The 26,431-nt window shown below is 36.9% G+C and overlaps 1 protein-coding gene across 3 annotated transcripts in view; it reads left to right on the top strand.

The window, feature by feature from the left end:
- Positions 1-25,740, top strand: part of SYT14 (synaptotagmin 14) — an 88,145-nt gene extending 62,405 nt beyond the window's left edge. For all 3 annotated transcript variants that reach the window (XM_063390744.1, XM_063390743.1, XM_063390742.1), the window contains 2 exons: positions 11,957-12,146; positions 16,395-25,740. In XM_063390744.1, the coding sequence (XP_063246814.1) occupies positions 11,957-12,146; positions 16,395-16,708 (504 nt within the window). In that variant the 3' untranslated portion in view covers positions 16,709-25,740. The remainder of the gene's footprint in view (positions 1-11,956; positions 12,147-16,394) is intronic.
- Positions 25,741-26,431: the final 691 nt, after the last annotated feature.

The raw sequence follows: 26,431 nt of genomic DNA, 5'->3' as shown, positions 1-26,431 counted from the left end.
TATGGCATGGTGTGTCAGCATTTTTCACTCCTCAGTTTTAGGGGGTTGGAACAAGAATAAGGAATATTGGTAGAAAGTGGAGGGATCTTGCAGAATGTGTTGTTGTAACAGGATTTAAGCAGCTCTACCCATTGCTGGAAAGGATCCTTCAGAGTCATGATAGCTTGAATGAGATTCCATGGTCTTTTGGAGCTACGCAAATCAGTTTTGAAACCTTTGAGAATTCGTTCACTTCTGAGTTTATAGGTGTTTTTATCTTATCATTTATAGCCAATATAATATTTTTCCAGTGAGCAGATTTATTGTAGATTTATTCCAGTGAGCAGATTTATTTTTTTGCAAGAGTGCTAAAATTCATTGTGTTTTTAGTATGTATGACTGGAAGCGAGGGGTGTCCTTGGGCTCTTGAGCTCAAGCCCTGGTTACTCAAAACAGCCAGGTCATCTTGATCACAAAATTGTGAATTTTCATCTGAAAACATCCGATTGTTTTGTTTGCAGCCTGAATTTCTTCATGGCCAAGTTATTACCATTTGCTCTTCTGCCAACATTGGCCTCGAGCTTAATTAGTTCCTACCCTTCTCAGGTGTTTGCCTCTGGGTGTGTTTATCCACATTGATTGTATTCCTTTTTCACTGTCCTTTTGCTAGAATAAACCAACAGTCTTTATGTACAACTAATCATAAACATCAGCCAGGAGTTATTTAACAGGAGAAGGTAAGTGCTGTTTGAATTTGGAGATATCCAGTTGCTCAAGGATATTAGTAATTTTAAGATCCATGATGAGGCACATTGTACATTCAGAATTAAATTTGCCTTGTTCAGTTGCAGGGGGTTTTGTTGCTGAGAAGTATTTATATGTGACAGCTTTTTTAATGAAGATATTTCTTGGACACATGACAGTTGTCCTATTTTTTCAACTGCTTCTCATTATATGGATTTTATATATTAAATATACCTTCTGTCACTGAAACGTATTAATCCATTGAAATATCTATGCTAATCTCTTCTGCAGAAATGTATTTTATATCCTTCTGTCTGTGCCTGATATTATATTAATGTATTTTATTAGCTAATCGTATGCTTTCTGATTGTGTAAGAACAGTCTGTATCCTGTGAAGTTCAGTATTCTTTCAGTGATACCTTAAACCTGTACACAAGGGAGTCTGGCTAAAGGTAGATCTGCAAGCTCACTGCCTTTCAAACATAGTGACATGTTGATGTGAGTGGGGCCTGCAAGTCTCAGGTTATTGTTATAAAGTGATTAAGTGCATGTTGTGGTGAGTTCATGATACTAGCATGTTCCTTAAATAGGTTTCAAAGCTACATGTGGCTTCAAATTTACAAATGTATTCACAAAATGTCATTTTCACCCAAGTTTTCACCCCGTTTCTCTCCTTCCCACATTGTGTATAATGTCTTGCATTAGCAGCTATTATCCCCAGTCCCATTGCCATTTGTCTTTAACAGCCCTGTGTTGCTGCAGATCTCCCACGTAACAGGGAATTCCTCCTCAGCCCCCTTATTTATCACACATTTTCTCCCAAGTTCAGCGCATGTTGGAATGAGGAGGAAGCAGTGAAAGCAATATAAGTTGGGCAGAATGCAGTTATCACTGTTATCTGAGACTGTGTCCCTTTCAGATTTAACAGAAATTGTCCATTGCATCAAATGTTTAATAGCAGGGGTGTACATTGTGGGTTTGAGTATTGTTTGTGTAGGAAGGTATTTGTTGATGCTTTCAGAGAAATTTTCCCTTTAGTACAGCAGAAGACAAATTTTTCTTCACCCATCTTGGAGTTTAGAAAAGCTGTTTATTCCTCCTCAGGAAATCCCTGTGGACCTGTTTTTAGTTACTCTTCGTTCTCACCCAGAGAAATTTTCCTGACAGTGAAAAACAGCCTCTAGTATGATGTGATTATAAAAACATATAAGCAGTTTATTGAGTGAAATCTGTTTGGAAAAGATCAAAGAAACATGCATAATCCGCTTCACCAACCCATAGGTTGCTTTTTGGTGTATAATAACAACAATCAATCATGTTTTTTATTTTGTGATTGATTTGGGAAATACTGTTTGGGTGACCAAAACATACCTCCTGCTGCTAAGCAAATCTAGTAATCATTCATTATGTATCATCAAATTACCAGGTATTCACTGGGAAGAATTCAATTTATTTTTCTTTCTTTCTGTAGCCTTCTCCATTTCTAACATCTTGACCTCCCAGTGTGATCCCCATAACAAAGAACCAATGGTGTAGGCAATCACAGGTGTTTAAAAGATTATTTTGTACATCTTTACTATAAAGATCCACAGTATGTGGAGAATTATTTTAATTAGTTTTTTTAAGTGAAGGCATTTATGCATGCAGTGTATAAAGATGCACATACACGCACTCTCTCCACTATGAGGACAATGGTAATCATTTAGTGTACACTGGTTTATGCACTGTACTTAAGCCTTTATTTCATGTTGGCCTTTATGTGTGGCGTGTCTTCAGTATTCATTGTAATGATTATCAGCTCATAAACTTTGCAGGAATAAAGGCTTTCAGCGTGGCATTTCTTTTTTGGGAATTCTTGTCCATTATAGAGTCAAGCTGTCAGGTTTTGTGGAAACAAAGTAGAAGAGTCACTACTAATGACTTTACTACTGTGGTCTTATGGCATGATCTATTCTGGATTGTATTTGAAAGGCTAAATACTGAAATTCATATGTATAAACAGAACTTTATTAAATACCAGTATGATATTTTAAGCTGCTAGTAAGAAAAATGACTAAGACTTGTCTAGGGAAGAAACAAAAAGGAAATGTTTTGCTCTTAGGATTTTAACTGGAATTCTTTCTAAAACTAAGACTTCCTATGTGATATATAAATGCTCTCGGTTAGCTTGTATAAATTGTGTCCATCAAAGTAAGGGGCAATTATGCTGAAACCCTGAGCACATTTTATCTCAGGAATAACTTACTCAATTCATCTGAGTTGGTGGTAGTAATACACGGGAAATCAGAATTGATCTGGTCACAATAAGAGAGGTGACTCCTGCCGATTTCTTTGAAGAAAGTTATGAGGTGATTGGAAGTTAGTGAGGCTGCTGGAGAACTTGACAAACAAAGCATTCTCCCTGTGTTTGACTGCTCATGTAACATTTCATGGCGGTGTCGGCAACCAGCAGCCACTGTCTTCTTGGGTTTGTGGTAAAAGAATGGACTTTCAACTCCCTTGCCAATACACAGATGGGAAGCAAGTTCCTACATGGGTAGCCAGATCTATAACCCTGAATGCAGGATACTGAGAGAATTTTTTGAAGTCAGCAATGTAAAGAATTTCATCTAGTGGTCAAAATCATCACACAGAATAAAATAATTTAACAACAGGCATGCTTTGCCTTCAATTAATGAGTTGCTTCAAAGAAGTAACTTACTCAACTTGGTCCCTACAGTCTTTGATATTTGCAAATAATGGAAGCTGTGTTTCAGACATGGTATTACTATTTTGAGTGTACGATGATGCTTTTCAGTCTCTAAAGTGCCTGCAGTCAAATGACAGGCTGTGAATGACTATTCTAGATTAACTCAAAATAATCCTCTGGAGCAATAGTCTTAGTGAGAAAAGCCAGTGCATCAGTGTCTAGGATTGTATGTCTTGTTTTGATCATCTTTAAAACAATAAAATAGAGAAACCTTATCAATACATAAAGCTAAAAAAGTGAGGTAACTGTGAGATTCTATCATTCTCTGTAGTGGAAGTATGGTGTCCCAACCTGGATTGTGATTTCTAAGAGCAGTAAGGGAAAAAATCATACTGTAAATTTCCCAGTAGTGACTTTTAACTTCTAATAAGTTAAGATTATCAAGGTTGTCTCTCATATGAAATTTCCACTTTTGAAGATTATAAGCTGCTGCTTAAACCTTCCTCAAGTAACTCTTTCAGTGGAGGTACATTCTTTATCTTACCAATCCAAGGGAAATTTCTGGTTCCCTGGAGGTGTTGAATATTTTTTTTTCTTATAATTTGACTCTTCTTGTTTGCAAGTATATGTACACACAACTATCTTCTCACACTTGTTACTGCCTTTCAAGAAAACTAGGAAAGGTTAAATCACAGAATTAGTTCTGTTTGCAGTTTTGAGCACCCTTCAGCAAAAGCATGCGCACCATTTTCCTTCGATTTATTTCCTCCGAGGGAAGTCCTAATCGGAGATTTTGCACAAACAGATGAAGTCACCTGCTCTGGAAATTCATAACGTGTGTGGTTGTAGAACTTTTGAGTTAGTTTTTGATTTATTTACTGGATGATGCTTCGTATTACTCTGGTGGGCTTTGTAGTATAACATAAATCTTCATTTCAGACTTGAGTATCTTCAGGTAATCACTTCTTTTGTATATTCAGGCAGCCTGTATTTGGTATCAGATAGGCATTTCTGTTCATAGGGTGCCTTTAGCAAGGGATCCTTTTAGCTGTAGTGTGTCAGCCTCTTGTCAGGTTTGCCCTTTATACCATTTGACCTTGAGCTGAATCTTTCACAGCTCCTGCCTTTCTGTTGGGCTTAATCACATGTCAGCTAGCCCCAGGAGAATCCAGTTTATCTTTTCCCTTTCTTTTTTGTGTGTAGGATAGCTCTAAGAACTGAAGCAGATCCCTTCCGACGGGAAACACCTGGTGGTTCTCTGATCATGAGATTAAACATGACCTGAGCAAATCAAAAGAGCACCACTAACAATTTTCAATCACAAAGAGTTTACCTGACAAATACGTTCTAAATGTAGAGTTAATGATACGGGTTTGTTCATTGTGAAAAATAATTGCATGTATGTTTAAGCAATGAAATACTAATCTATAGATTGACTACTCATAAATTGTGCTTACTGTTTGATTACTGAATCGTTCTCTTTTCCTAGACTGAAAGGGTATAATCAAGTGAAAAATGAAATTATTTGCCATTGATCTCCCCAATGAGCATAGACTCAATCCAGCTGGACAAAACATTGTCATTTAAATATTTAAGACCATTCTGTGGTCTTGGAAGCTGTCCCACAGTAACATCTCCATGATCTTACATATTTGACAGGGAGTAAAGAGAGGGGGAGGTGTGAGTGGATCTGGGTGGGAGCTGTTAGTGTAGCTTCATCAGGAATGCAGGTAAAATGTCTGCATTTTGTGTCAGATGTTCTTACCTAAATTGCTAACACAAATATCTAACAGCTTTTAGTGCTTGACTGTTTCTTTATGTGCCTGTCTTGTCACAGAAAACAGAATTCAATAATAAAAGCCCTCTTGCCTCTTTTCCTCCCCTGGCCCATGGCTGTATAAAAAGCTGCTAGACTTCTGCAGTGTAAAAACAGTACTTTTGCAAATGCTGTAAATTCTATTGTAGGTTCATTTCCAATTGCCTTCTCCAACTGCTGCTTGGGTTTGCTCTGAAAATTTCAAACTCTTTATGTTGTGGAACAACCAGGTGACCTTTTGTCATCTGTCAAGGGTGTAATTTTAATACAGACTAACAGAAGTTACAGAAAACTTAAAATGTTTCCCCTTTCAGTAGAAAATTAATGTTTTGTTCTGCAGAACTGATAATTAAAAAAAATTTTAGGCACAAAGTACTAATGGCAAATTCTCATGAAACAGGAAAAACAACACAAATCTCTCTGTGAACTTGTTCAAAGTCTTTCAAAGTTTTTCAAAGAAAAGTTGAGTGCTGATTTGCCATTATTGAGAATATGTAAATTTTGTTTTGTTATTTTAATATTTCTGCTAAATTATAGTGTCTTAAATTTGAAACCAAGCATTTCTTTATCAAGACAATATTCTTATTAGAAATCTCACAACCATTTAAATTTTTTTAAACTAATTATTTTAAATTATTTTGAAATGGAAATTTGTGTATTATCATAATGTATCTTAGGAAATTTATTGTAGTGTCTATGGTAAATTAAAGCTCCATGTAGTGTTTTAAAGGTTTTAATCCTTTGAATCTATAGAATCAAAGAATTTTAATGTGATCTCAAATTTTCAGTGTTCCATCTGTGTGAAAACTATGTGTTTTTAGGATCCTGCATCCAGAAATTTTTCTCTTGAGAGTAAAAAGCAGAGTACAGCAGAAGCTTTTGATGAGAGATGGGAATATTATCATTTCAGATAACCTGATTTTCAACTACATTAATATTATTTAATAATCAAAACAATCCATATTTTATGTGAATACCATTGATGTTGAATGGATTTATTTGCTAAAGTTGGAATTTTTGACTAGGAAGTCCTGGTAAAATTTAAAGCATGCCATTTTACCCAAAATAAATGGTTTTCTTCCCTAAGATCAAGTTGCATAATGGAAAGATTATTAGACTATTTAGCTTCATGTTTGTGATTTAAGTTGACTTAGTAATGCTGTAAAGTGTTAAGTACATGAATAAAAATGCACTTTATACTTAATTGGAACATGCTTCAAGGAAGCTATTAAGCAAAAAACCCAAATAATTACCTGTCATAGATAATGATACTTTCCTGAACTTGAATCTTTGTGAGATGCTTAAAGCTATATGTTTCAATGTTTGCAAGTTCAAGTTATAAATTTAAAGCAAAATACTGAAAACTATGTGTTCTCCTGATTTTACAGGACAGCTGGCTTTAAACTTTGACATTCCTGATTATTTTACACCCCTCTATTTTCAGGGCTGAGTTCATCAGGTGGTTTAAGTTCTCTTTCCCAGGAAAGGCATCGGTATTTTTTCAACAGCGTTTTAGCTTTGAAATGTGTTTTTACAAAGTATCTGGTGCTGAAGGCACGAAGGAAGGGTGTGGAGCCCCTAGGTTTGGGTTTCTCCTCCTGAGAGCTGCTCTGAAGCACCTGTGGGGCTTGGGTGCCCTCCTCAGCTCAGCAAGCTCAGAAGGGAACAGTAGCTTCAGGGTTCAACCCTGGGGTGGTGACTGAGAGAGATGAATGCTTCCTTCTAAAAACTGAATTGAGATCTAGATTGAGGGCCCTCCTTTTCCTGCTAGGATTCACATTTCCTTCTCTAACCTCTCAGTTGTATTGATCTAGAAGTAGAAAAAGCAATGTGCAAAAAAGTTCTTTAAGAGATTAGTGGTATAACATTAACATTTAAAATTGGAGAGAGACATTTTGACAAGTAACATGCTGTGAATCAGATTTTTGTTGCTGAAGGACTGTCAGCAAGGTTTCATCTTTTCTCTGTATATTTTGAAAAGCCAAAAGAATCAGATGCTCTTGTTCCATAAGCCTACAGAGATGTGATTTTAACCTGTGCATTGAGGAAAATGAACTTTTAACTGCCTTTAGAGCATGGCCACATTATTCCCTGTCATTAACTCCAGTTGGCTTAAGAGCAGAATTTGTAAGCAGAACTTCAGGATATAGAAAAATAACAGTAGGAGATGAATATGTAAGTAACAAATACTGTGTTTCCATGGAATTGTGGGGAAGGAAGACAAATAAACACATTTTACATATATTACCATGGATGCAAATAGATGATTCTCCATGTTGTAAGAGGGGAGAGTAAAACACTATTGAAGGTGCTTCTCAGGGGCTGAAGTCTGACATCATGCATTCTATGTGTTCATGTCCATTGGTATGAGGGGGAAAAAAGAGTGTTCCTTTTTTGGTTGCCAGCTTTGGTACAAAGGGAACATATGAAATACAAAGCCTGCTTAATGAGAATGTTTTTGTTATATCTTTATTAAGAAGTAATGTCTCTTCCCCAGATAATATATGCAAAGAAGTCATCAAGGACAATAGTTTGAAGAATTAGTAATTAAGTTTTTGTAGAATATGACACGTACTACTTTTACAATCCAGTGGAAGGCAGCAATTCTTGTAAGTGTTGATCAAATAAAATCAGACTAACTTTATTACAAAGTACTATCCTGTGGTGTATATGGGAAGGTTTAGGTCCTTTGCACAAGCTTTATGTTAGACAATTCAAAAGCTGAACATTTTTATTTACTGCAGTAAATCAGATATAAGAACCAAATATTTGGAATAGACTTCACCATTTTTATTGCAGTGCTTACTCTTAATAATGTATTTATGGCTTAAATGACAAAAAAGCGTTCAGGATTTAGTATTAACATCCTAGACAACCTCAGGAGACAGTTTCTTGCACTGTGGGCAGGTCAGTAACACTTTGACAGTTCATCTAAGTTCTTAAAAATCCACGTACAAGGTTTTGTGGCAGTTCTCACTAGGCTTCTAGCTTCTCCTCTGGTGTTTCACTGACCATGAAAAGCCTTTGCTCTTACGGAACCTTTTCCTTGCTTGTTAAATTACACACAGTGTTTACAGAAGATGAGAGGGAAGGGTTATGAAAATAAACTTACATAGACATTATTTCAAACAAATAGTAACTTTTGGTCTGAACCTTAAGTTTCCCATAGGGAACTAACAGCATCAAAGTGGGCTGTGGATAGCTTTACAGACAGATTGAATGCAGACCTGCATGGAGATGAAAAGCATCTGGTTGCACCATAATGTTGTCACTGGAGCTCCATCTATATTCATGTTGTACCAGTGAGCAATTTCAGTGTTAATATTTTACAGTTTGGCACTTGATTTTGAAGGTTATATTTTGAGCAGGTAAAAGTGTAACTTCTTGTCTGGCTTTTTTCTTGATAAGTTTGTTGGTGCTCTTCGAGAATTCTGTTGTGTAAACAGAAAAAAACTCCTCTAAATAGAAACTTTAATAAAGCTGTTATTTCCAGTTCTAGTGCAGCATATGACTTAGCACAAAGTCAGGTTATTTACCCACAGATATCATTATCATGGAATATCTTCCAAATATCTTCCCTAAAACAATTAATGGATTTCCACAATGTGAACAATAATCTCTGTGCTGGAGAAAATACTTTTGAGAAGACATCTAATAATACTCATGGTCTCTGCTTTTAACTTTGCCCTGCAATGGAAAGTCTTTCTTTAGTTGTTTATCATGTGAGCCCAGATGATAAGATGTCTCTTATGATCCCAAATTCTGGTTTCTTCTCTTCCTCATAAAATTTTTGTTTTCTTCTAAAACTGACAAGCCTTTCTCTCCCCTTTTTCGTGTAAAAGTATGTAAAAGACTCCCCAGGTCTCTGTTTTCTTCCTTGTTATAGCCACAGAAAGTATACTTCAGTTTATGTTGTTTAATCTTTTATTACCCAGTAACATCATTGTCTTCTAATCTGCCTAATTTTCCTTCTTAACATTTCACATTCTCTTATATTAGGATTTTCCAGTTCATAACTAAAAAGCAGAGTATTTTTAAATACATTTGAGTCAGCATGAAGCAAAATGAATTGAGGTTCTTTTAGAGTGAAAGGGAAAACAAAGTACATTTAGATTTTTCCTTCAGTGAATTTGATTGCTTTATTTTCATGTCTTGTCTATAGATGTCCCCACAGTTTTGTAGGAAGGAGATCCATAAGTTTATTATATAATAAGGATCAAACAACATTCATTTGTTCTTCTCAAACCTGCAAAAATATTTTGGTTTAGAAAATATTGTAGCAGAATATTTCAGTTGGACACTCTCTCCAGATTTTCACCTAGCTTACATCTACCAGTTCTTTCTGTGCAACACTTCTAAGCTACAGTCATTTAGTTGCATTTGCTATCCACATAGAGTTCTGGAGCATCACCTTGGTCTTCACAACCCACCATTCAACTGGTGAGATCCTTTTGCTGGCCTTGAGAAAGGCAGTCTTGTCCTTCTCCTATCCACCTGGGATTCTGCTGTAAAGGAATGGTATTTCTAGCCCATGGTTATGTAAATTTAGAGTACCACACATTGAATTTTTTGGTTGTTTTCCTCCTTCTCTATTATACAGAAGCTACTTGTCTTCTCTTTTCTGGTACTTCAGGGGTCATTTACTATTGACTAGTCACTAATTTACTATTCACTATTTCTAACAGGCTAAACCTCACTCTGATACCCATTGTAGTGAGTTTGACTCTGTCATAAACTGGTTTCTCAGTTCCTCTTAGGAGATCAGTGAATTGTACAAATAAATCCCTATTAGGAAAATGTACCATCATCACCTTCTCTCAGCATGTCAAAGCCATTTGAGGCTTTGGGGACAATGTTACTCAGCTGCCTCCTTTGTGGGTTTTGGTGGGCTTGCAGCATGATCTCAATCAAATTTGAGACCTAAGCTTTGAACACTGTCAGGTGGACTGTGCTAAAGATTCCCGGCTCAAGAAAATAATAAGGTGAATAAGTGCCATGGGGATAATGTGTTACAATTTTAAAAGACCTGAAAGCTTAAGTAATAGCTGCAGTTGTGACAGGCTGAGATTTTCAAGTGTGCAGTGTATACTGTTACTGCTGAATCAAGTAATCTTTCTTTTAAACTTTCCATTTTGTTCCTTCTGTTGAAGTTAGGAATCAAAAGTTTCCTGTCTATGAATGACAAGAATCAGAGAATGAATGCATACTTGTAATTAATTTTCAGCAATTAACAATTTGCAAGCAGTTTGAAATTTATGCTTGGCATTGAATAAAGAGCTTTTGGAAAAATAACTGAAGATTTAAAATTCTGAATTTGCAGCTTGGGAGAAGGAAGTCAGAGAAATTTGTTGAGGTCCTTCTTCAGTAGTAAGAATACATTTGCTAACAACAGTGAATGTTTATTAATGAGGAACTGGATTGCTACTTGAAACTTCTGCTAGACTTTTGGGAAATGTTCTGTTGAAAAGAATTAATTAAAATGTCAATAAGAGGGATATTACTGTAGGTATCATGTCTTCTGTAATTTGAGATTCTGCAATGCATGTGGGCTTTATGTGTCAAATGAAGTTACTTGCTTATAAAGTTAACATTTATCTTGATAAGGATTTGTGCCATTTAGGTTTTAGGTCTGATCTTATGCCCATGTCAGCTGTTGCTGGAAATGATAGAGACATTTGGAATCTGGAAGAATCAGCTTCACAGTATCATCATGACTCCTTGAAATAGTGATGCCAGGTTCCCAAGTGAATCAAGCCATATTTGAAAAATCTGTAGACCCAATTTACATTTTTTTCTGAGAGAATCATAAAGGGATGTGCTGATAATTCAAAAGTCTCTCCTGGGTTACCAAGTACATTGCCATTCCATTGACTACTTGCCATCCAGTTTTTTTGTTTTTGTGGTGCCAGTGCAAATGAAAATAGGAACAACCATGGTGTGATTAGCATGGCAGCATGAAGAAAGGGTGGTTTGTTCCTTTTTTAAGGCAAATAACGAGGAGTTAAAATTATAAAAATTAGTATTAGAAACTCCCATTAAAGATGTGATGTAGTGAGAATATATGAAAGATCTAAATTTTTTGGAAGCTTTCAGGGTGGAAATTAAGCATTGCTTCCTGAGCTTTGGATGGCATTCTTCCTTTCTCACCCAAGACAAAGGGACTATTGCAGTTCTGTATCCCTGGGTCAGTTAAATTCCTTGTAAGCTAACTTATACTAGACAGAGAGCATTTTTCTAATTGCATGTGTTCTGTTATTTTGCTACTCACAAATTTTTAGTCCAGAGAATACCCTTTACAAAGGATGAATAAGAATTTTCTGTGTTTTATTATCTTCAGGGTTCTGCACGTGTTTTCCATTTTTTTTGTAAAGTAAAAGATCCAAGGTTTAACGTTTTCCAGGATGCTGACAAATTATGTCACAGGTCTTACCTTAGAAATGGAAGTAAATAGGAACCATAAAGGCTATTCTTCATCTACTGCTATGTCTCCTTAATCATGAAGCAGTGGAAGCACCTAAGAATTGATTTAATCTCAGACCACTTTATTGTTACCTCTAATGTGTGCAAATTATCTATATATTAAGAATGTACATTTCTGATTGGGTGATTGAATGGAACTTGTTATTATCACTAAGTTGCTTTCAGAATTTTCTATGCTTTATTCTAAAAATAGAGTTCCCAGTAACATCGTTCCATAAGACACACAGAACTTTTTATCTGTTTTATAGGGTTGTGACTCTCAAATGAGCATGTCAGAAGTGTCCTGCAGTGAAAGTACCTCCTCTTGTCAGTCTCTGGTACATGGCTCAGCTCCAGAAATCCTCGTTGGCCTCCTTTATAATGCTACAACTGGAAGATTATCAGCAGAAGTGATAAAAGGCAGCCACTTCAAAAACTTGGCAGCGAACAGACCACCCAGTGAGTGAAAATCTTTTTTCATCCTAATGCTTCTGTACTGGTGGGGCTCTCAGTAGCAAGGACTTCAATCCTATCACTTAGTCTTACCCAATCAAAATGAAATAGAGCAATCATCAACTAATCTGTTTCATGTTTTATATTTCTAGTCAGTTGGGAAATAGCAAAAATCTAAAATTCAAAATATTAATTGTAAGTTGACAAGCCTGTTTTAATTTTTCATGATGACTGACTAATAAATTACCTTTATCATAATGATTAATTGCTAAATTACTAATGCCTCACATCACAGGCCAAAAATAAAAAAGGCAGTGTTTAAAGAGAAAGTACATGCCAGTTAATATTAATATAAACATTCTGAATAGTTATTACTGTTCCTAGAGGGGTTGATACTGCAGTCTTTAATTGCTTATCTGCCTGTATATATGTGGTAATATATGTAATTTGGGAATGTCAGTAAAGACAAGGAGCAACCCCTTGAGACCTTTGGCATATTTACTGTGCAGGAGGAATGTTCACCCTCAGAAAGGACTTGAATTGTGTCTTCAAGCATTTGTTCAAAAATACACGTCTGAAATATCTGTGAACTTTATATACTTCTTAAGTGCAGTCAGATGGAATGTCACAGGGAGAGAATGTTATTACTGTCTCTAGCTCTTCGTCATAGCTTGAGAAAGTTCAGTTCTTAACACAAACTTCTTAAAAAGATATTTTTTATTGTTTTTTAAGATGGTGTGTCTGATTTACATAAGTGTTAATAAGAAATACCTACCTGTTCCTCTTGATTTTTGTCTAGAGGCTCTGTTTTTAGCTACTCTTTCTGTTTTTAAGTCCCAGATTAGTATGGCACTAGCAGATTATCTGCTACTGGATTATGTATTAGGCTGCCAACATTTTGTAAGTAGTTTGCACATCTCACTTTGTCTCCAGAGTTTAGGAAGTAACCCAGAATTGATACTGATGCTGTCTCCTCTTTCTCATTTTCTTGACCCATGTTTGTTCTCTTCATAATTGGCTCACCTTACTCTGCTTTTCTTCTCTATACTTTTCACACTGACAGAGACCACCTGTGTTAACACAGTGAGAGAAGGAAGGAGATAGATGAATCTCTAATACTTTTATATGATTTGGTAGCTGCCCCAGAGTCACCTATTTGGAGACAAAGTATAGAAAGAGATGGGGAAAGCCAAAGAGGTCCCAACACACTGAGTGTGGGAAGAAATGAAAGGGAAAGAAGAGACCGTGTGTTCTCTTAAAGCAAAACCAGGTGCTTATCTTTCTGGAATCTCAGAGATGGCCAGTTTTTATTTAATATTTAGAACAGGCAAGTTAGGAGGATTTCAGTACTTCTTTTGAAAACAGAGACGTTCATTCCCTAGTATGTTAATTCCCAAAATGTGACCAGTGTCCCATGCTGTATAGCTAACAGTTGTGAGTGTCAGTGGGGTCGAAAATCTGTTTTAGATTACAAGAAAAGAGCATAGAACATGGCACATAGCCCTGTAAAGCCATGTTCTGTCTAACCTTTTTGGAGGGAAGAGTTTCCATGCTACCTTTGGTCCCTGTGAAGGATAGGGGGAAGATTTGATATTCATAATAACACTAGTCCGGTTCTGTTTAGACAGATGTGGGTTTGGAGTTCTGTGGTTTCTAGAAAGATGGAAACTAATGAACTTTCTGGGTCTGGTAAAACCATGCCCAGAATATTGTGGAATCCAGATTTCCCCTTTGGGCTGTTCTTTGCCATCCCCCTACTCTTCCCCAGCAGTAGTGGCACCCAGGTGGACCCAGGTCCAAGCCACTGCCGTCCCCTAACTCCCTGTTGAATACATCGTGGACATCTGCCAGCCTCAATCTGTGCCATCATTTCCACAAAATGAAAACTGAGGCCCAAAGGGATGATGCTGATGATGAAGAGGAAGAAGTAGAAGAAGATGATGATGAAATGCCCTGGTCACGGTTGTTGTTTGGGTTATCAGTGGTCCAAAATCCTGAGAAATGCTGCAAAGTGTATGAGCAGTTCACTTTTCATTTGTGTATTGAGGAACTGTGATAGAAATGGAAGCAATTACTGTACCCCACATTTCTGTAGTCATGGGCTTGTGAACTTATGAATTTTTTGTGAACACTAGTTTCTACTTCTTGCTAGTACATGCTCCTCTGCTGCATATTTATGTGTTACATAGTAACTCATTTAGCAATTGAGTGCAGGCAAATCGGCCAAATCCTACAGGCAGTAACAGAGGATGTCTTCTTTGTTTCTCTGTGTGACAGATAATATTTTGTCTGAGAGAAAGATGCTTATCAGCTTTCCTTAAAGTTTAGTTGAAACAGGGGATGAGCTTTTGCATATTAAATGCATGCATGCACACATTAAATCCACAAATATGTGGATTTTAATAAGCAAGATCTTTACATCCTAAATAGAAACCCATTGCTGAATTTAAGATATAAGTGTCCCTCAGCTCTTTTTAGAGATTACATCAGGGTCGTTCTTTTGCCCAAGTTCATCACTACTCAAGAACTGAAGTATTACAATCGAATATCAGTAACTAGAAAAGCTAAAGGCAAAAACCAGCTTGGTTTTCAGTTCAATGATTTTTCATTTTGTTGCTTTTAATATATGAAATTTAATTACTTTAATGTGCAGTTTTTCTAAATATGCTGGAATTTGCATGAAAAAGCATGAGGTTTTATAGGGAAATAGTGTTTTTTACCCAATCTGCTCTAACTTAATCATTTGCATGATTCTTGCTATGGTAAGTGTGACTTAGAACCCAATGTCTGTTAGTTCTAAGAGAACCCATTATGTAAGCAATGTAATTCTTGGTTGAAGATTACACAAAAGCTGCACAAAATCTTCATTTCATTAAATTTTACCTAACAACCCTTTTGTTCAGTCCTTTTTCTGATCTGTGCTGCTAAGGTTTCATGTTCTTCCACTCCAGTGAATAGTGTTTCCTCTTAAACTTTAACCTTTGATCCTCTCTCACCCAACTATTGACATCTGGTCATTATTTCTTTTACTGCTTTCCACCCCCTGTTGTCAGACGGACTGTTCTGTTGTCTAAAACACTTGATAGGTGGACAGGTTTATATAATCCGAGGTGAGTTCCTGTAGAAACTAATTGGATGTTGTCTTTTTCATGCAAAAGAAACCTGCCAGCAGTAAAATATCCACGGCTGCCTGCCATACAAGTTTATGAAAGTATATGTTTATTTTTGTGGCACTCTCTAATGCAAAAGTTGCATTTATCTCTGATTATGGATGTTGGGGTTTCAGTGTACCTGCAAAGTGAAAATATTCAATGGGCTTTTTTTAACATAAACTTCAAACTTTAATTAATATTATCCATTAATATGAAAAGATAGGAATAAAAATTAAATACAGGATTGTTTTATACAATTTTGTATTTCCTATAATCAGTTAACTTCATGAAATGTGCATCCTTCTGCAGGAGCATGGTTTGGTGCTTTTGGTCCAATGAAAATAGACATTTAAAAATAGCAGTTTATACTCTAATGCCAACACATAATGTGTGCTAACTACATTACTTGCATCAGCTTCTTAAGTGTATGCTTAAAAGCACCGTGCAAGCTACTTTTTGAACAATCATCTTGAATTATGCAAAAACTTGCTTTTCCTTAAACACTCAGTAAATGTATTCCTTCATGAATCTAGGAAATTACAGGGGTTTTGTATTGTGTAAACTGCCATCTTTGAATGCACTTTGCTACGTTTTGGTTTTCAAAATAAATAAAACTGAAAAGCCCAAAACGAGAACCACATCCATGCAGAGATTATTCTTAAGCATTTTATCCTGGCTGTTTTGATATCATTGCTGCATATTGACATTTTTTAATGTTTTTTACCTATTCATTAATTGCCTTTATTCCACTTCATTTATCCACATTCTTTGAAATTTCAGTGGTATGCTTTACAGTGTTGTGGCTAGTTGGAGCTTGCTAAGTGTTCATGCAATTTAAGTTTTTCTAGACTAAACAAGGGGGTCAATGGGAAGAGGATTATGAGGTATACCTTTAACTTAACCCATGTACGTAGTACTGGAGCTAGTTCATTTGTTAGTGTGTCTGCAGTATTTTGTTTACTTGTCGTCTCTCCATGTGTCTAAACTAAGCTGTGTTCGGCTATCCTGGTATACACCATATCCTTGCTCTTTCTAGACACCTCATTCTCCAAATTTTTCACTCCAAGATATCTGACATTCCACCGTGTGACTTCTTTTGTAGATACGTATGTTAAGCTAACACTGCTGAACTCGATGGGGCAGGAGATGTCCAAATGCAAGACTTCGATCCGCCGAGGGCAGCCGAACCCCGTGTACAAGGAGACCTTCGTTTTCCAGGTGGCTCTGTTCCAGCTCTCGGACGTGACGCTCATACTGTCCGTGTACAACAAGCGCAGCATGAAGCGGAAGGAGATGATAGGCTGGATTTCCTTAGGTCTCAACAGCTCAGGAGAAGACGAGCTCAATCACTGGACTGAAATGAAGGAATCTAAAGGACAGCAAGTCTGTAGATGGCACACTCTACTGGAATCGTAATGGATGCTAGGAAGTGCAGCCGTGGTTCTGTGGGAGCTTGTTCTCCCGGGAAGATGATCATCCCTGCTCGCAGCCAGCAGATTTGTTGTGGGAGTAAAAAATGGAAATTGCGGTCAACATTCCATCATAAAGGATGCACAACCTGCAAAGTGGTGGGATTCAATATAGAATCTTCACTTGGTGTCATGAACTTCTGTGGTGTCAGTGAAGCATTGCTGTGCACAGATAGGATAGCAGTCCCTTCCCCATCCACCTGATGCTGTATTTGTTTGGGTTTGTTTCGTGGTTTTCAATTCAGAAACATTTTGTGTGAGGTTCTCCAAATTAATGTAAGCTCCTCCTTGTGTACCTTTTTTATTGCTTTAATACTGTAGCTTCTGACCTGCCTGCATTCAGATTAAAGGTCAATAGTTTGCACTTTGAGAAAAAGTTAATGGTCTGTAAAGCAAAAGCAAAAACAAAAAAGAAAAACCACTGGTGAAAGAACATGTAATGATATAGCAAATAGAAATATACTGTTGCTTTGCACTGAGTTTCTTTCCAGGAGCTTAGTAAAGTAAGTTTTCATTTTTTGATATGCAGTTGGTTTGAAAAATACTAGCATTTGGGCATCAGGTGAACTTTGACATCAAACTAATGTTTCTTCAATCTGTGACAGGAACGAGCTCTATATATGGCAAAAATTGGGTTTTTCCCTCTTGCCTGTACTTCTGCCTAATCCAAAGAGACCAGATCATTAGTTTGGTCCCTTCCAAAACTCCTTAGACAGGTTGTACTGTAAAACTATGTAACTTTCTGTTGAAAGCACTTCCTGTATTCATGTATTCCAATGTAGGAAGCTCATAGAGCACGACTTTACTAAAATATATTTTCATTAAGCAAATTGATACAGGTTTCTTTAAAATGTCAGCAGTTGGAAGTTAGTTTGAAAGACTGTTTGAAGGAAGTGACAGCAGTTGGACTACTCTGAATGAATGCAAAATACTATGGCTTTGCTCGGAACAGATATCCATTCAGGTCTTTTGTGAGCTGTTTTAGAAATTACCATGTGCTGTTTGTTGGAAGTAGAGAACAGACCAGGAGGTTTTACTTTTCTTCTTGAAGAAGAGAACATCAGTAAGTTATTTTTCTAGTGATTTGCCAGCAATTGAGTGAATGTTCACACACAAAATAGAAGTTTGCTTTGCTTTTGTTCAGGTTGGGAAACACAACTTTCTAATGATGCAGTTGAGAAGCTGCAGTATCCACCAAAATTGGGGAAACATCAGTGCTTCTGAGGTTCCTATCTGTCCCAAAGCCTTTAACTGGACTCACACTAATTTAGTGACTACTGAATCTAATTCATATTACTAAAATCATGCATTACTGAGTAAATGTATTTTTAAAAAGCTTCTCAATTTAAATATTCTTTTTGCCTGTAATTACAAGTTTTGTTTATTTTTAATTGTTCCTGTACAGAAAGCAAGCACTTTCTTTTTTCTTATAAATGATGGTGATGTCTTACTAATATGAGACCTCACTGACTGTTACAGCACTTGGTGGGTAGAAGAGTAAAGTGTTGGATTTTGTTGAGACAATTTGTGTTAGTCTAAAATGTTCTCATTAGAATAGATGTGTTCTTCTTGAATTCCTTTATAATACCTTTGAAGAATCCTGGCTTTGAGGTATACAGACAGTCAAGTACAGTGAGACTGGTGATGGTGCATTTGCTATAATAAAGGTATTTCACATGGTTCTCATATTCTCACACTATTTAACAATTTCATTAAGTCCTTTTTAAAGGATTTTTTAATTCCATGTCTTGGTTTATTTGGTGTCTTTTGAGGGATTTATTTGCAGAGCCAGGATTTCAGTTATTGTTGATTTAAAGATTTAAACATTATTACAGGCTTTTGGGTTTTTTTTTTTCCTCCTGATATTGTGCTGCTGCTTCATTTACAGGTTTATTTACTAAATACAAATAATGCAAAAACTTTCTTTAAACAGGAATGGTCTTGCAGTAATACAATGCAGGTTGTCTCTCTCAGTCATTTTTGTTAGTCCAGTTTGAGAAAAGTAATGTTGAGTGCAGAATTTGATACAAAATCAGCATTCATTTTATATGCATAAGGAAAATGCTCAGATTTTCACAATCTTTTCAGCTTTCCGTATAACAGAAGCAATGATGTCAAAGCTGTTCTAAAGCAGTTTTTCGTTGGATGTGGAAGTGATTTTATTTATTCTGTTTGTGGATATTTAGATGCTCTTTCCTAAAAATGAATATTGTCTTATGATGGTTGTCTCTTTGTACAGGTTTTGCTATTTAAAATAATGTACAATATTGAACAGCAAGAACTGGGTCGGGTAATTCCAGTGGAGAACATACTTAACATCACCACTGAACAGATGAAGAAGTCAGTTTGGAAGGTGCAGCGAATAACCTCTTACAGAACCAAACTAAACTAAACCAAACTGTGTCATGATTTGGGTTTCTGTTTGTAGGTTGTATATCTTCAGCTTTGCATTTCAGCATTTAGATTTCTAAGGCACTGAAATCTTAATTTAGACACAAGAGAGATTTATGGTACTCTGTGTTAGGCTTATTTGGGAAGAGGAATCTCTCTCTAGGACTTTTCCTAAAGTATCTGGGACCAGTCTGTGCTTCACATAAGGAGGGTTGGTTTACTTGGATTTATACTCTACAAAGGCGAGGAACTGAATGTCTAAAGAATGGAAATGAATATTTAATTTTGACGCAGTAGAATATAGATTTGCCGTGCAAAACCAGTCACACCAATAATTGGATTTACCTTGGGATTTTTGTGAGTTAATTGTAGTACCAATAGCTGTCATGTTGGTTTTTCTTCCTAGAACCTATTCTTATTATTTGATTTGTTTGTAATTTTGTTTTTCATTGCTTATGCAAACCTACACCTTGGTATTTGAAATCTGCCTTCAGCTATTGTGGGTTTTTTGAACCCTACATAAGGGCTTGCACACACAGGGTGGTTTTGTGCATTCAGTTAGGTCTTAGGCATGGAACAGAATTGCTGAAGAACAAAGTATCAGTAACAAATTAGAGGCACTTGTATTTTCCCCAGAGTTGGCTGTGGTTTTTTATAGGTTCTTGCTGTTTGCCTTTGTTCAAAAGTACAGTAAGTACTTGAAAAAATGTATCAAATTAATTACTTTTCTGTGTGCCAGAAAACCATGAAGAAATTGCAGATCTTGAATCAAATCTGTTTCCTGTCAGTGTAGCCTTAAATAATTGTAGAACAGTGACGTTTCTACAGATTCTATTCTTGGAAGTATTGCATCCTTTCTGTGTATGATCTGTTTGGTTTAGTGCTTAGAACCTTTCGCATAGGTCGTCCTAAAGCATTATAAATGTGAAAAAGTTGGTCAGTTCCTTTCTGTTAAGGGCAAGGTTATGAAGGGCAGGACAGCCAAGCATGAAATCACTGCACTGCAATCTCAGAAGGAGGAGAGGTTGTGCAGTGCCTGCAGGACGTGGCTGTCTCCCACATCCGTGGAGGCAGGGAGGCAGCAGAGCCATCCTGCTGCTCCCGTTCAGCCAGGGGGCACAGGGAACGAGGGGAGCACTGGAAAAATGCAAACCTTGGTCCCCGGGCTGCTGCCTCATGCTCAGGATGTGAGACATCCACGTTGTAGCTACCCTGTGAGGTCTGGCTGCAAAGGCAGGAGCAAGGCAAGGCGTAAGCTCTGCTGTGGGAGGAATATGACACAGTTTCTAAATGAAATGAAAGTCCACTAAACTCATTCATAATTAGATTTGGAAATTTGGGGAGCCCTTTGAATGAACGTATGTGCTTTTGTGGGAGCTAAACATTGTTATTAGTTTACTTGAGATGAGAACAAGATTTTATGGTGTTTACTGTTGGAAATATTTTTACCTGTAAATTTTTGCAATGACTTTTAATGGCAGATGCAGTGTCAGCATCAGTACCTTCCCATTTTCACACCTCTGGAGCAATTCTTTTGTTGTCTAAAATTTGTATTTGTGTTCTTGATTTATTCTCTTTTCTCCCAATGGCTCACTCCTGCAAACTCCCCATGGCCCTGAAAAGCTGCCTGTGGCAGTCACTGGACCTTAGAGGTCAGGGACACTTTGTACTTAAAGGTACTGGTGCAAAATTTCTGTCACCTCTCCAACTCCCAAACATTTCTGAAATGCAAACTGTCAGTTTTGATATAGCGAACCAGAAGGAGAAAACTTCTTTGAGGGAGACATTTTCATGTAGGAATTGAGTACAGATCACTCTTACACATCCCAATTCTAACAAAAAGTCTAGGGTAAGATCAGGAATGAAGTTTGAGGAGAGGCCTTTTGGCCTGAGCTGTTCCAGCCTGAACTAACAACAGAATGGCCTTTCACTGAACTCAGAGTTGCATTGAGCCCTCTAGTTATGACAATTTTCTGGAGGAAAAAAAGTTGTCCTCTTTATAGCAATCTTTAAATCCTGGCTTGTAACTTGTTTGTAAGGCAGACCGACTTCCTTCTGAAGCTGAGTTCTCAACAACAGTAAAACACCCTTTTAATTTTCCCACTGATGCGTGTGCCTGCCTGCCATTAATGTTAGTGAGAGGAGCCCATGGTCTTCAGGAGGAGAGACCCCACCCTGAAGGTGTGAAGAGCAATGGGATTGGTAGGTCAGAGGGATGGTACAGCCTGGCACCTGCAACACAGTCAAATATGATTTCAGTTATGAATGAAGGCAAAAACCCAAACATCAGATACTGTCACAAACATGTTATTTAATCATTATCTCTTTTTGTTGTTTCTTCTTTTCCTCAGCTTTTGAAATATTTTTAAAAGTTATTATTAGAAAGGTTAAAGCAGTCTCTAAACATCTTGATCGTTTTAACTGGAACATTCAGGAATATTTACTGTTAGAAGGAACCATCAAGAATGTTCTGGTTCTTTGGTCTCTTAACTCAACTGCTAGATTTTGTAGTACATCACAGCTGGATTTCAGATTATTTTGTTTTGATGGTTGTTCTTGACAGAAAAGTCACAGGAGCATTTCCTTGTCAGTGAATCACCAACACCCATTGAAGAGATGTCATCTGAGAGCAAGAGCATTAAGATAAGAGATGGCTTCTTACAGCAGCAGCAGCAGTGACTCATATTCCTCTCTTGGAACCTTGTGGCCCTTGAAGGGCCCTGCTCAGACAAACTGTGACATGTGGGTTGTGGAGTTCATGCATTCAGAGCACTGCTGGTCCCTGTGGACATTGTGTGGCTTCTAAACCACTGTATTTCACAGCAGGTGGATTTTTTTTATTTGCCTTGGGTGAGTAGGGCAAGTGCCAGCTGGCCTACGGTGACATGGATTAGTTTAGCCTTAAGAACTTATCACTGCCCCTCCTTAAATTCAAGCAGGGTTTCTTCCTTTCTGCAGACTATGCAGAAATCTTATGCACCAGTATCTGCTTATATTATGTCTACCTGAATATGGCACAATTGTTAGTGCTGGCGAGCTTAGTTCTGATGTGGTGTGACTGAAGTAATGGGCCTGGTACATGTTGGATCAGGTTTTGCTGGATCAAGTTTTGCTGTTCAGGCTTATGCTGGATCGATATAGAAACATGGTCCTTATGCAGAGGAATGTGCCAGGAGTCAGGAAAGTGGGTGGTACTGCTCCTGCAGGAATGAAGATCAGGAGACAGCTCTGCCCAGAAAAACGGGCAAAGCTGCCTTATAGCAAGAAGGATTCATTCATTTCCTTGGAAACATCTACTTGTTGAGCTGGCATAAAGGCCCTACTCAGGAGAGCAGAAGCAGTAATACCATACCACTGAAGGAATACCTCATGGACATTCAGGGATGTAATTAATGTCATCCTTCTCTCTCTTGTATCTGAGGACAAGAGTCTTGCCCATTGTATCAATATAATTTTTTTTCTGTGTTTTGCAAACCCCATGGACACTGACTGCATGGCTGAGGGTCTAAAGTGGATTGCTTTTTAACTTTTGGTTCATTTCCAGAGTATGAATTTGGATGAATTTGAAGAATTAACTAGAAGCTTTATCATAGCTTTGAAATGTAATCTCTAGGCCATAGTACAAGCAAGGAGCAGGGCTGTGAACCAGTTTTGATTGTCAGTTTTGCAAATGGCTTATTATGACATTTTAAGAAAATTTCTTAGCAGTTGAATGTATTAGGGAATATTTACAAAAAGGAGATAGAGCAATGATCTTTTTTTACTATACAGCTAGTTTGCTGTCCTTTCCAGTAAACCACAAGGTTCATTAGTGCTCAGTACTGTTTCGTTTACGATAAATGTTTTTAATGTGATTTTCATGACAAAGTGTAATTAGTGAAACCTTTTATTCGATTTTCCCTTTATTTGCTTTTTTTAAGGAGAGGTTTCTCCTTATATAGTATATATACTTTCTTACAGAGCTTTCTTACCTATTTTTATATAAGATGATTTAACAATGTAAAATTAAATGCTCTATGAGCAAGCTATATCACTGTTAACGCAATCAAAAGTGCTAATATAATGACTAAGGGCCTGAACCTTCTGCCTTTTACTCAGGTCCTGGTTTAACCAGATGTCTTTCATGCTGTGTAGGACCTTTCCCTGTAAGTACTTCCATCTATTCCTGGGGATGTCTCAGAGAAAGGCACTATTAACATGAATAACAGTGGTAAAACTGAGCCTCCTCTCCATTCTTAGTGGGACATCTGTCATGAGTAAAGGTTGCTGGCTCTGTCCCAAAGTATAGTTTTAGATTATAGTTCCCTTGATCTTCAGTGATTTTGAACTTGTTTTTCTGGTGACTATAAGCTAATAACTGATCCTAGTGAATACAAATATTGAATTGTGCTGTTACCAGCAAGATTATTAAAATGTGTTTCACATTTTAATTCGTTCTTTCATTGGGATATAAGGAGTTGGATCTGTGGAGCATTATACTGCATAGAGATAGCACACATTCACTGCATTCCTAAAAGGTATGAAATATACAGTATGTAGCATTTTCTTGCATACTTTTATACTGCCTGTATGTCACCGATGCACTCGGTGCCTTCCTTCTTTTGTATAAAACTTAATATGTAGAGAAACTGAAGTTATGGTGTGTAAACAACGTCACTGCAACCGAAGAGATGTCTTAAACTGATTATTCCTAGTCCGGGAGGTTTGAAAGGGCAGCTCAGTTTAACACAATGCATTTCTTTGAATTTGAAGTTTTCCCCTTTCCTTCCTCGCCCCCACCCCATCCCCCATCCAAGAAACTTCCTCATATGGCTTTTTGTTCTTAATTGATTCCTGTGTCTGATGTAAGTCACGTGGTGTTAACCAAAGAACCAAGCCTGTTTCTAATTATTTGCAAAAATAATGTTTGGACTTGCAATTACCTAAAGACAAAAATGATATGATGGATCTCTGTTACACAAACATAAAATATGCTTCTGTAAATATGACTCCCAGCTGAGAATTCCAAATACCTCTTTTCTGAATGGACTTGCATTGTTGTATCAGTAGCAAAGTGTTTGGGCTGTGTTTCTTGGTGCATTTTAATCAAAATCCTATCACAAACAAAAATATCAGTCAGTAAGTGCTGTCGGATTAGCTTGGTTCACCATGTTATGCCTATATCTGAAGTGTGCTACTTTGAGAACAGATTTGGCTTTCCTGTGTCTGGAGTCCTGATGTTGTACAAAAATTATCTGGTGTATGCTGGTCTCACAGGAACAGACTGATGCTGCATCATATGTATGTTTCCTACCAGTGTCCCTTCATTGTACAACTTCTGTAATATAACACAGTTTTCAACTACTGTTTCAACCTGAAATTCCTTAAATTTCAATGCATGTATAGCCTTAAACATCTAAGACACCAAGCACAGTTTTAATGGGAATAGGTTATATTTGCAAGTCTTGTTTGTCTCAGAAGTCATAGAATTATTTTTATATATCAGTCAAAGATTGTAGAAAATGAGTATGTTGTAGTTGTGTTATCGACCACGGTCCTAATTATATGCACTAAAAAAAAAAAAAAAAAAAGGCATTCTTGCTAAATGTTTTAGAGGTGAAGTATCAGTGCTCATTTCCTCTCTTGAATTTGTTTTTGTTGTCATACTTTCATTTCGGTACAGAACCTTGGTGCCCTTAACTTATACCTGTGACTGAATTCACAGATTTGCAGTATTTCTTGAGCTGCTTTTCTTTTTTGTTCCTTTTTTCAAATGGAATAAGCAGTAATTGAAATTCCCCTTAAAAAAATTCCTTTTTTTTTTTTTTTTTTTTACATTTTGACAGTAACATAATTAGAGCAAATGACTGTTTGCAGCTGTTTATACAGCTTATTAAAGCCTGAGAACTTTGTTTGAAGCTGTCATTATAACCCAGATGAAGACATACGTTTCATGGCATTCCAGTCCACATCAGGTGCAAGCAGGAGCTCTGGCGATGAATGTGCAGATCTGCACATGGTGTGTCAGACTCTGAATCCCCAGAGGGACTTATAATTAAGTGTCACATTGTATCTACAGTATCTCCAGTTGTGCGTTTGTCAGATACTTGTTTTGTTTTCTTCCTTATTACCTAGCAAAAAACTACTTTTATCATTTTTGTGCTGCTGTATATTAATCTTGAGGGTTTCCAGTGTGCAAGATCAGTTTAATGTTGTCAGTTCTCTTTCTGTAAAACCCCCTGGACTTTCAGCATACACATCCCATTCCTGTTCTGGGGAGAGCCAGAATGCCACCAGCTGGTTTTAGTTATATTTACCTGTACAGCACAGGTAACCCCCATACCATGTCAGTTTGATTGAAACATGCTATAGTATATTTTCAAACCTTGGATCTGTCACAACATTAAAATAGTCATTTTTCATATCTGAAACTTTGCAGCTGTGGATTTGTGTTTTGTTTACTCTCTCTCTGTGAAATGTATTTTTGTCAGTTTGAGGACTTTGGATATTTCAAAGTATTTTCTGTATGTGAAATCAGCTTTTTGCATGTGAATTTAATTGCTGGAAAGTATTTGGGAAAAAAAAAAAGGAAAAATCACTTTTAAAGCCTCTTGTTTTCACTTTCCTTTGGAATTCATTACCTTGTGAACAAAAACAGACTTCACTGTTCAGAAGATAGTAACACGTGGTCAACCATTGGAACTGCTGTCTGCATTAAAGAAAAAATCTTTTTTCATTTTGGCAAGGTAATCCTAGCCCTTACACACATTTTGTCTCTGTTTACAAATTTCCCAAGTTTCCCCGATTCGGGTTCTGTTCCCCATAGTCTTTGTTGATGTCATGAACCTTCTGCTTAGAGAACTTTAAATTAACTAGTGTGACAATGTTTTAACAAATATGATGTGTATACTGGCAAATAAAGACACACTCAGGTGATCATTCTGTTTGACTCCATACAGTTTCCTTCTGGGATCATCTGTGGTTCTTTGCTTCTTTGTCCCGTAGGCATTTCTCAGAAAAGATCTCATCTAATATATTTATGCTTAACTTCTGCTTTCTAAAGAATAAGTAGATGAAATAATTGAGGTTTGATTTAAACATGAAAGAACACTTGCCATGACAATGTAACAATGTAAGTAACTTGTAAGCAACCGTGATAAGTAGCAATGATAATTTTACTGTGACCCAACTTAGATCTTCTGTATTATCCTCTGATGATTTTTGTGATACCTATTAGAAAAAAAGCTTCCTGGGCTTTCATGGCAGTTCAGCTTTAGGAGGTGTCTGAATATATGTATAT

The sequence above is a fragment of the Prinia subflava genome, chromosome 2 (assembly GCF_021018805.1).
Source record: "Prinia subflava isolate CZ2003 ecotype Zambia chromosome 2, Cam_Psub_1.2, whole genome shotgun sequence".
Taxonomy (NCBI): Eukaryota; Metazoa; Chordata; class Aves; order Passeriformes; family Cisticolidae; genus Prinia; species Prinia subflava.
The sequence above is the reverse complement of the archived record's forward strand: the minus strand, read 5'-3'. Positions and strand labels throughout refer to the sequence as shown.